The following is an 11,275-nucleotide window of genomic DNA, read 5'->3' as shown; positions in this document are numbered from 1 at the left end:
AAAAAATAAAACAAACTGAAGCTGAAAAAACAGTTTTTCATGCTAGAATTGAAATAGTGTATGTAATTATTGCAGATGATGTGTAAAACATGTAAAACCAGCCAACATAATAAGGGGAAGACCTTACGCAATGTAAATAATTTAAGGAATGCAGGTAACAACTCAATAAATAGTACAGGTACTTAGTCACTGCGGGCACATGAACAAGATAGAGAACATAGCTAGCTTTTGGATAAATCCATTTTTAGAGGTACAGATTACACATACATGCACGCACACCCACCCACCCATCACTCCCCCCACCTCCCCCCCCCCCCCCCCCCCACACACACACGCACACACACACAAACAAACATACACGCTTGCACAGCTAAATTCTCCAAGACGACTGCACTGTGCTAGCACTTCAACTCCTACAGCTGTGAACCTCGACTTGGGTGAGAGGTTGTGGTGGATGGCGTGAGTGAGGGGCGAAAGGAAGTGCGTCTTGTTGGGGAAGGGTGGTTGACAGCTGAAAGAGAGAGGCCACTGGTACATGAGACAGGAATGGAGCACAGACACTAGTGAGCTCATTCTGGCTGCAAGCAGAGGGAACTGTATGCAGTGTATGACGACATAGAGTAGTGAATTAGGAGGTGAAGTTAGAACAGAGGAAAGGGAGATTTCAAGGAAGAGGGCGTAGTGCAGGACGAGTGCAGATAGGATGTTGGGGCAGGGGTGTAGAGGGATGTGGGGAGGAGCTAGCGGATTTTGCATAGTATTAGGGTAAATAATAAGACTATTATCTTACAATACTAATTTTACTAATACACTTTTAATGGGCTCTTAGGCATAAATATGATTGACTGTGCACACACCTGAACTTGACAATCAAGGTTTTATCATGTTCATACCAAAAATGAGTTGCGAAATGGAATTCCACTAAGCAATTGGCTATATTGTATAAGTCTCTTTGTATGAGATACATAATCTGGTGGCAACATTTAATGAACAAGCTGATTTACAGTATACAAATTAACCACCAGTAACATGTCATCACTTAATTATGTGACCCCCAAAATGGAACGTACTTGAAATATATATCATGTCAATTTATTCACCAAAAGAATCATACAGAGTACAAGGACATAATTAAAGTTACTCAACTGTTAATAGACCAAAATATAATTAATAAAATATCATTTGCTTCACAAAAAGACAATAAATTTGCTGGGGCACAGGTACCACAGTATAGGTTCAATATTTTTAATTACTGTCTTCACCAGAAATCATTGCCATTTGAACTGGCAGATTTCCCAGCTGAAATTGGTTGCTCACTTGAGACAGATGCATTAGAGATAGCCTGCTGTTCAGTTTCATAGTTTAGGTGATTCTGGTTATCATTAATAGGAAGCACATCACTTTTGGATGTTCCAGCTTCAGGTTCGGTTTCGGTATCAGTGTCACAACTGGGTACAAACAACTGATCACCACTGGAAGCAGGAATAAATTCTGCATCACCTAAACTTAACCTCTCACTAGCAATATCAGTCAGTTTATGTAAGATGAAATCTTTTTTAGAGTCTTTTTCCTGATGACTGGCAGCTTTCTCATCTTGCAGTTCTTCTGAACTTTCTTCATGTAATAGAAGATCAGAAAAGCGGGGATTAGATAAAGCCAGTGGTTTTGAAGAAAACTCTGGAGGTGCCTGAAGTTCCATCAGCTGTGCACCACCATTTTCGGTTGTTGTTTGGTACAGAATCTTTGTATTTTCTTCCGAGTTTGTCTCAGTGGCCTGAGCAGAATGAGGATTCTCAGCCAAATCAGACAGGACTAATGTTTTTAGTGGTTTTTGCTCATATAGTTTTGCAACACTATTTTCATCAGCCAAGCCAATTCTTTGTCCTTCAGTCTCTTTTCCTATTTTCTTTGAATCTTTTAATATTTTGAGAGTACTGTCTAATGGAGTCACCAAATCATGATTTTCTGATTCTTTGGTATTTGAATGCACTTCTTCAACTGTCGCTTTAGCTTGATGGCCACTTAGTGCAGTTATATTTTGCACTTTTTTCATTGCTGAAAGGTCTGAGCCATCAGCAGTCTCAGCAACAAGAGCATGGTATCTTTGAAAGCACACATTATTTTTTTCTGGTACAATCATTTCTTCATTGGTTGAATATATTTTTGCTGAATTCAGTGACTTATTCTTATGTGTATTATGTCCACAACTACCGTTGAAACTCTCCATAGTAACTGAATTATTAAATTTATCAGCATTTGCAGAACTATTTCCTATTGTACTACTTAACAATGGAGTCTTGTAGAAATGTGTTGTGTGAACCTCTCTCTGAGCCTGCATTTTAGCTGTCTGATAGGAATCAATATGTGCTGCAGCAATGGCATTTAAAGACCTCTGATCATGACTTGCAAGTGAATGCTGTGAAATTATTTCTGATGATGGAATATTGTAGATTATGTCAGATAAACAAATGTTGGAGTTTTGTGTTACTGTTGGCCTCGTGGTGTGGTGTATATTTTGTGTTTCTAATGTGATATGGGAACCTTCTGCCTCAGTCGTTCCTGCTGTTGTAATCAGACTTTCTGAAGAGAAGTTTCCAACTCTCGGAGGAAAAGGTGTCACTAATTTTAACCCAGACGGGTTACCTGTAGCATCACTTTTATTGGGACTATTATTATGTGGACATTCAGCTCTGACGGGATGTTGTAGTAATCCTGCAAGCATGTCAGACACTGGTGTTGCCCTTTGCTGTCGAAGACAGAATTCACGGTAACTGCGGTCCACTGCTTCACTTTCTTCCTCCAATTGTCGAAGACGGCGGCGGGCATCTCGCAGCATCTCTTCTGTCGGGCTCGTGTCTTCCGAAGAAAGAAGTACACGGCGAGGAGCAGAAAAACGTCGTAACCTCCTAGTACGACTACGCCCACTGACCGGAGTTTGTGTTGAAGCAGGTGCCACACATGCTACAAGAAAACAATACTGTCAACAGGTGAACACAGTAAAACTTTCTTTGAGTGTATTCTTTAAGAATATTAATTAATTACAAATAAAAAAATGTGACATATTAGTGAGTCAGATGAGAAGAGGAATTTGATTAATATCCACAAATCTTCAGTTTATATAAAAACTCAGTCCTTGATAAAAATATGCAGTTCACTTTGTGCGAGAATTTTAATATTAACTTTGTGACTGGCTACAAAGGGAAAAATAATGATACTGGATTTACTTGGTTACAACAGTGTGAGACAGAGAGTGAATTTTCCATACAGAACACCAGAACCAGTCACACAGTTATAGATAACACATTTATCAACTGTTCTTTAATTGTGGGGCACATAGTGAGAAAAATTAATAATGGGTTGTAGATAACAACATATAAATGGTAACAATGCAAGGAGTTTAGGCAGAAGTATATCCAAAGATACTAAACAAACAGTTTAGAGATATGATACATTTTCAATATAAATATTTATGGGTAATCTCAAAGTCACACATGGTAAGAAGTCCACAATTTGAAACTTGATATACTAAATACAGCACATTTCCATTAACCTCAATAATTTCCTTGCATTGTCATTTCTCATTAAAATACAGAATTATTCATAAGTACTCCTGTGGTTTCAGGAGACGAATACCCAAAAACAGCAAGACATATAGAAAAATGAAATATATCAATGGATAGAGCATCTTTCCAAGTTTTGATTCATAACATGCTCCATGGCATAGTTGAAATAGGGGCAGATGTGTCATAACATGTAGATAAATCATCCACTCCATACTGCTGCACTGAATTACTGTAGTTCACGTCAGCAGATAAACAATCCAATGCACAAATTTCCAAAGTGATCTGCTGTTGCACCTTCCCATGCAGTTCATTTCAGCGACCCCAGTTTACTGCACACACATACTGACATTTGCCGCATTGAAATTAAGCTTAGTGAAAAGTTCAGACAGGCAGGTACTAAAGATGTGAAAATATCACAAGATTCTCATAACAGTACAGTGGAAAATAATGTTAGTATGTCACAAGATTCACATAAAAGCACAGTAAAAAATAATGTTAATATATTGCATCAGAACATCAGGGGATTAAAAAACAAAGTAGATGAGCTTCTTGTTTGTATAGAAGATATAGAAACTGAGGCTGGAATAGATGTACTATGCCTGTCTGAACATCATATAGTCACAGGTATGGAAATGGTAAATGTAGGTGAATAAAAGCTTTCAGCACATGTAAGTAGAGACACTATGGAGAGAGGAGGAGTTACCATATATGTTAAAATCAGTCGTAGTGTGAAAAATTTGGAAACTAAAAAATTTTGCCTAGAGCAACACGTAGAAGCATGTGCATGTGAGCTTAAACTAAATAAAGGCACTTTTATAATTTTAGCTGTGTATAGGTCCTCATTAGGAAATTTCCAACTAGTTTTGAAAAACTTGGATTCCTCGTTGTGCTACCTGTCAGACAAAGCAAAGCAAATTATTGTTTGTGGGGATTTAAACGTAGATTTTCTGAAAGAGTCAGATAGAATGCTTGACCTTGAAGTATTACTTGGTTCTTTCAATTTGACATTTGTTATTGATTTTCCTACTCGGGTGGTACACGAAAGCAGCACACTGATACATAACGTTTTCATAGACCAAGATAAATTTAATCAAATAAAAACTTTTCCTGTTAAGAATGGTCTGTCTGATCATGATGCACAGCTAGTTACAGTATTTGACATAGCTCCATACAGTAATGCAAAACAGTCCTCCAAAATAGTGCGTTCCATTAACGATTTAACACTTCAAAATTTTAAGGAAAACTTGCAACAGTTAGAATTGGATAAGGTGTGCAGGAACATGATGCTAATTTAAAATTTAACCTATTTCATGATACCTTTGTGAGTATATTTGAAAACAGTTTCCCTAAGAAAAAGTGAAATATAATTGTAAGAAACCATGTAAAAAGCAATGACTCACTAAAGGGATAAAAATATCTTCTAAAAGGCAAAGGGAAATGTATCTTATAGCTAGGAGGAGTAATGATCCCAAAACAATGAAACATTGTAAAAACTACTGCACTGTATTAAGAAAAGTTATTAAAAAGTCCAGAGGTATGTGCATTATGTCTGAGATTAGCACATCTGATAATAAAATTAAAACAATTTGGAATATTGTGAAAAGGGAAACAGGGAAACAGGGCAACTGAGAGCACAGGAAGACTGTATTTCTATCAAACACAATGAAAAGTTTGTTAACAAGAAGTCAGAAGTAGAAAACATTTTTAATAATCATTTTTTAAGTGTTGTAGAGAAAATAGGTTCCAGCTATTCATTAGAAAATGCAAGGCAGTATATGGAAGAAGCAGTACCTACGCAATTTGATAAATTGAAATTCAACCCACCTCTCCTACTGAAATTAGGAAAATAATAAATTCACTCGAAAGTAAAAGCTCACATGGAATTGATGGCATTTCCAACTGAGTACTAAAAGCTTGTTCCCAACAAGTAAGTAGGATCTCAGCCACATATGTAGTAGCTCACTGAAACAGGGAATTTTTCGAGATAGACTGAAATATGCTATTGTTAAACCATTGCATAAAAAGGGGATAGATCTGATGCTAACAACTACCTCCCAATCTCACTTCTGACAGCTTTATCCAAAATTCTTGAAAAAGTAATGTATTTAAGAGTAGCATCACATATTTGTAAAAATGAAGTACTAACAAAATGTCAATTTGGTTTTCAGAAAGGCTTTTCAACAGAAAATGCTTTATATACTTTCACTGATCAAATATTAAATGCAATGAATAACCGAACATCACCCATTGGGATATTTTGTGACCTCTCAAAGGCTTTTGATTGTGTGAACCATGAAATTCTTCTAGATAAACTTAAGTATTGTGGTATGAGTGGGACAGTGCACTAATGGTTTAATTCATACTTAACTGGAAGAATGCAGAAGATTGAAATTAACACTACAGATAGTCTACAAAAACCAGCAGTCTTGGGTCCCTTATTGTTCTTAATATATATTAACGACTTGCCACTCTATATTCATGAAGATGCAAAGTTAGTTCTTTTCGCTGATGATACAAGTATAGGAATCACACCCAAGAAACAAGAATCGACTGAGGAAATTGCAAATATTGTCTTTCAGAAAATTATTAAGTGGTTCTCTACAAATGGACTCTCACTAAATTTTGAGAAAACACAGTTTATACAATTCTGTACATTAAACGGCATAACACCATTAATAAATATAGACTATGAACGGAAGTCTATTGATAAGGTAAAATACTCAAAATTTCTGGGTGTGTGCATTGATGAGAAATTGAACTGGAAGAAACACATCAATGATCTGCTGAGACAGTTAGGTTCAGCTACATATGCTATTAGGGTTATTGAAAATTTTGTTGATAAACATATCACTAAATTAGCCTACTATGCCTATTTTCATTCACTGCTTTCATATGGCATCATATTTTGGGGCAATTCGTCAGTGTAAGAGAGAAAGTATTCATTGCACAAAAGTGTCTAATCACAATAATAGCTGGAGCCCATCCAAGATCACCTTGCAGACATTTATTTAAGGAACTCGGAATATTCACAGTACCTTCGCAATACATATATTCACTTATGAAATTTGCCATTAATAACTCATACCAATTCAAAAAATAACATCAAAGTGCATAGCTACAACACTAGAAGAAAGGATGATATTCACTATTCTGGATTAAATCCCACTTTGGCACAGAAAGGGGTGAATTATGCTGCCACAAGAATCTTTGGTCATTTGCCAAATCATATTAAAAGTCTGACAGATAGCCAACCAACATTTAAAAACAAATTAAAAGAATTTCTGAATGACAACTCCTTCTACTCAATAGATGAATTCTTAGATTTTAAGTAGTGAAAAAAATTTATTATTTTGTGTAAAGAAAACTTATGTTAAAGTGACATGTTCCACATCATTATGAAATGTCTTATTCATGATCTATGGAACAAGGATTAATGTATGTATGTATTGCAAAAAGTGTTCATATTCATAATCAGTGTTCTGCCCATAGGCAGGTTTTCACATGGTTAATCCCCAATGCTCTGCTGTCTTGTGTCCTCTTCTTCAGGTCTGCAACATTTCGACTTCCCTTGATGTTGTCTATCATCTTGTATCTCCTTCTTTCTCTCAACCTCCTCTCACAAGCTAGACCTTCTAAAGTTCCTGTTGGCAAGTGTTGACTCCTCAATGAATGTCCCATCAGTTCTTCTTCCTTTGTCTTACAACTTGCAGCAGTCTTTTCCTCTCACAAACCCTTTACCACATTCTTTCGTTACTCACTGTCTTCCTCAAGCTTACCCTGTTAATTATCCTCCACAAGCACATTTCAAATGCTTCTAGCTTTTTTTCATCCTCTCGTCTCAGTGCCCATGTTTCTGCCCCACAGACTGTCACATGCCAGAAAAAACACTTGCCAAGCCTTTTCCTCAGACCTTTATCTAGTTTGCCACATAATAATCTCCTCTGTCTATTGAATGCCTTCTTTGCTACAGCAATGTGAGTTTTCACCTCCTGATGGCATGTAAAGTCCTCAGTGATTGTGCTTCCAAGATATTTAAATACTCTTACTTGGTTAATAATAACTTGTTCCTTTTTAATATTTGCCAGTCTGCTTCCTTTTCCAATCACCATACTCTTTCTTTTTGTTGTATTCTTTTTTGTCCTGTATTCCACACAAACTTCTCTTACTCAGCATTTTATTTACGGTTCATTTACTTTCTGCCACTAATACCATGCCATCAACAAATCAAATTTACTCAGCATTTTATTTACAGTTCATTTACTTTGTGCCACTAATATCATGCCATCAACAAATCATATTCATTCTATTCTCTTTCCATCAATACACATTCATCTTTTTCCATCTAAGCCTTTTGCAATAATCTCTTCCAGGCATAAGTTGAACAACAAAGGGAAGAGGCAACAGCCTTGTCTGACACCCCTCCAATGCTGCTTCCTTTGATATTTCATTTCCAAACCTTATTCTTACTTTTTGTTGTAAATATAGAGTCTGCACCAGGCGTTTCTCATTCCAGTCTACTACTTTCCTCTTCAGAATATCCACTGGCTTTTCCTCTCTACCCTGTTAAAAGCTTTTTCCAAATCAATAAAAACAACATAAATTCTGCATGTTTCTCAGTATATTTTCCCCCTATGATTTTTAACAGGTCAGTAGCATCTGTTGCACCTTTTCTTCTTCTAAATCTGAACTGTTCCTAAGCAATCCATCTTTAGCTGCATGAGAAATTAAGAGCTCTGACAGTTGTATGGTCCTCACATTTTTTGGTATTTCTCTTTTTCTCAACTGGTATCATCTCTGCTGCAAGGAAGCCATCAGGCCACTCCCCTTTGTCGCACACTCCTTCCCCTATTTCCCAAACTCTACACCACTTCTGCTGGCAAGTTATCGATTCCACGTGCTTTCCAACTCTTCATCTCCTTCAGTGCCTTTCCTACTTCTGCCTCCAAGATGCTGTACTCCTTTCCATCTTACAGCACACATTCCTTCTCTTCAACCTAGATTTCACTTGGTATATGCTCCATCATATACAGGGTTATTACAAATGATTGAAGCTATTTCACAGCTCTACAATAACTTTATTATTTGAGATATTTTCACAATGCTTTGCACACACATACAAAAACTCAAAAAGTTTTTTTAGGCATTCACAAATGTTCGATATGTGCCCCTTTAGTGATTCGGCAGACATCAAGCCGATAATCAAGTTCCTCCCACACTCGGCACAGCATGTCCCCATCAATGAGTTCGAAAGCATCGCTGATGTGAGCTCGCAGTTCTGGCACGTTTCTTGGTAGAGGAGGTTTAAACACTGAATCTTTCACATAACCCCACAGAAAGAAATCGCATGGGGTTAAGTCGGGAGAGCGTGGAGGCCATGACATGAATTGCTGATCATGATCTCCACCACGACCGATCCATCGGTTTTCCAATCTCCTGTTTAAGAAATGCCGAACATCGTGATGGAAGTGCGGTGGAGCACCATCCTGTTGAAAGATGAAGTCGGTGCTGTCAGTCTCCAGTTGTGGCATGAGCCAATTTTCCAGCATGTCCAGATACACGTGCCCTGTAACGTTTTTTTCGCAGAAGAAAAAGGGGCCGCAAACTTTAAACCGTGAGATTGCACAAAACACGTTAACTTTTGGTGAATTGTGAATAGGCTGCACGAATGCGTGAGGATTCTCTACCGCCCAGATTCGCACGCTGTGTCTGTTCACTTCACCATTAAGAAAAAATGTTGCTTCATCACTGAAAACAAGTTTCGCACTGAACGCATCCTCTTCCATGACCTGTTGCAACCGCGCGCCGAAAATTCAAAGCATTTGACTTTGTCATCAGGTGTCAGGGCTTGTAGCAATTGTAAACAGTAAGGCTTCTGCTTTAGCCTTTTCCGTAAGATTTTCCAAACCGTCGGCTGTGGCACGTTTAGCTCCCTGCTTGCTTCATTCGGCGACTTCCGTGGGCTACGCGTGGAACTTGCCCGCACGCGTTCAACCGTTTCTTCGCTCACTGCATGCCGACCCGTTGATTTCCCCTTACAGAGGCATCCAGAAGCTTTAAACTGTGCATACCATCGCTGAATGGAGTTAGCAGTTGGTGGATCTTTGTTGAACTTCGTCCTGAAGTGTCATTGCACTGTTATGACTGACTGATGTGAGTGCATTTCAAGCACGACATACGCTTTCTCAGCTCCTGTCGCCATTTTGTCTCACTGCGCTCTTGAGCGCTCTGGCGACAGAAACCTGAAGTGCGGCTTCAGCCGAACAAAACTTTATGAGTTTTTCTACATACACTCCTGGAAATTGAAATAAGAACACCGTGAATTCATTGTCCCAGGAAGAGGAAACTTTATTGACACATTCCTGGGGTCAGATACATCACATGATCACACTGACAGAACCACAGGCACATAGACACAGGCAACAGAGCATGCACAATGTCGGCACTAGTACAGTGTATATCCACCTTTCGCAGCAATGCAGGCTGCTATTCTCCCATGGAGACGATCATAGAGATGCTGGATTTAGTCCTGTGGAACGGCTTGCCATGCCATTTCCACCTGGCGCTTCAGTTGGACCAGCGTTCGTGCTGGACGTGCAGACCGCGTGAGACGACGCTTCATCCAGTCACAAACATGCTCAATGGGGGACAGATCCGGAGATCTTGCTGGCCAGGGTAGTTGACTTACACCTTCTAGAGCACGTTGGGTGGCACGGGATACATGCGGACGTGCGTTGTCCTGTTGGAACAGCAAGTTCCCTTGCCGGTCTAGGAATGGTAGAACGATGGGTTCGATGACGGTTTGGATGTACCGTGCACTATTCAGTGTCCCCTCGACGATCACCAGTGGTGTACGGCCAGTGTAGGAGATCGCTCCCCACACCATGATGCCGGGTGTTGGCCCTGTGTGCCTCGGTCGTATGCAGTCCTGATTCTGGCGCTCACCTGCACGGCGCCAAACATGCATACGACCATCATTGGCACCAAGGCAGAAGCGACTCTCATCGCTGAAGACGACACGTCTCCATTCGTCCCTCCATTCACGCCTGTCGCGACACCACTGGAGGCGGGCTGCACGATGTTGGGGCGTGGGCGGAAGACGGCCTAACGGTGTGCGGGACCGTAGCCCAGCTTCATGGAGACGGTTGCGAATGGTCCTCGCCGATACCCCAGGAGCAACAGTGTCCCTAATTTGCTGGGAAGTGGCGGTGCGGTCCCCTACGGCACTGCGTAGGATCCTACGGTCTTGGCGTGCATCCGTGCGTCGCTGCGGTCCGGTCCCAGGTCGACGGGCACGTGCACCTTCTGCCGACCACTGGCGACAACATCGATGTACTGTGGAGACCTCACGCCCCACGTGTTGAGCAATTCGGCGGTACGTCCACCCGGCCTCCCGCATGCCCACTATACGCCCTCGCTCAAAGTCCGTCAACTGCACATACGGTTCACGTCCACGCTGTCGCGGCATGCTACCAGTGTTAAAGACTGCGATGGAGCTCCGTATGCCACGGCAAACTGGCTGACACTGACGGCGGCGGTGCACAAATGCTGCGCAGCTAGCGCCATTCAACGGACAACACCGCGGTTCCTGGTGTGTCCACTGTGCCGTGCGTGTGATCATTGCTTGTACAGCCCTCTCGCAGTGTCCGGAGCAAGTATGGTGGGTCTGACACACCGGTGTCAATGTGTTCTTTTTTCCATTTCCAGGAGTGTAT

At 40.3% G+C, this 11,275-nt stretch overlaps 1 protein-coding gene across 2 annotated transcripts in view; it reads right to left on the bottom strand.

Annotated features, from left to right (window-relative positions):
• Window positions 1-1,076: 1,076 nt before the first annotated feature.
• LOC126412671 (uncharacterized) overlaps window positions 1,077-11,275 on the bottom strand; it is a 127,601-nt gene continuing 117,402 nt past the window's right edge. For both annotated transcript variants that reach the window (XM_050082374.1, XM_050082375.1), the window contains exon 7: window positions 1,077-2,961. In XM_050082374.1, coding sequence (XP_049938331.1) covers window positions 1,259-2,961 — 1,703 coding nt within the window. In that variant the 3' untranslated portion in view covers window positions 1,077-1,258. The remainder of the gene's footprint in view (window positions 2,962-11,275) is intronic.

This window comes from Schistocerca serialis, chromosome 7 (assembly GCF_023864345.2).
Source record: "Schistocerca serialis cubense isolate TAMUIC-IGC-003099 chromosome 7, iqSchSeri2.2, whole genome shotgun sequence".
Classification (NCBI taxonomy): Eukaryota; Metazoa; Arthropoda; class Insecta; order Orthoptera; family Acrididae; genus Schistocerca; species Schistocerca serialis.
Note: the sequence above shows the minus strand (reverse complement) of the source record. Positions and strands in the feature narration are given on the sequence as shown.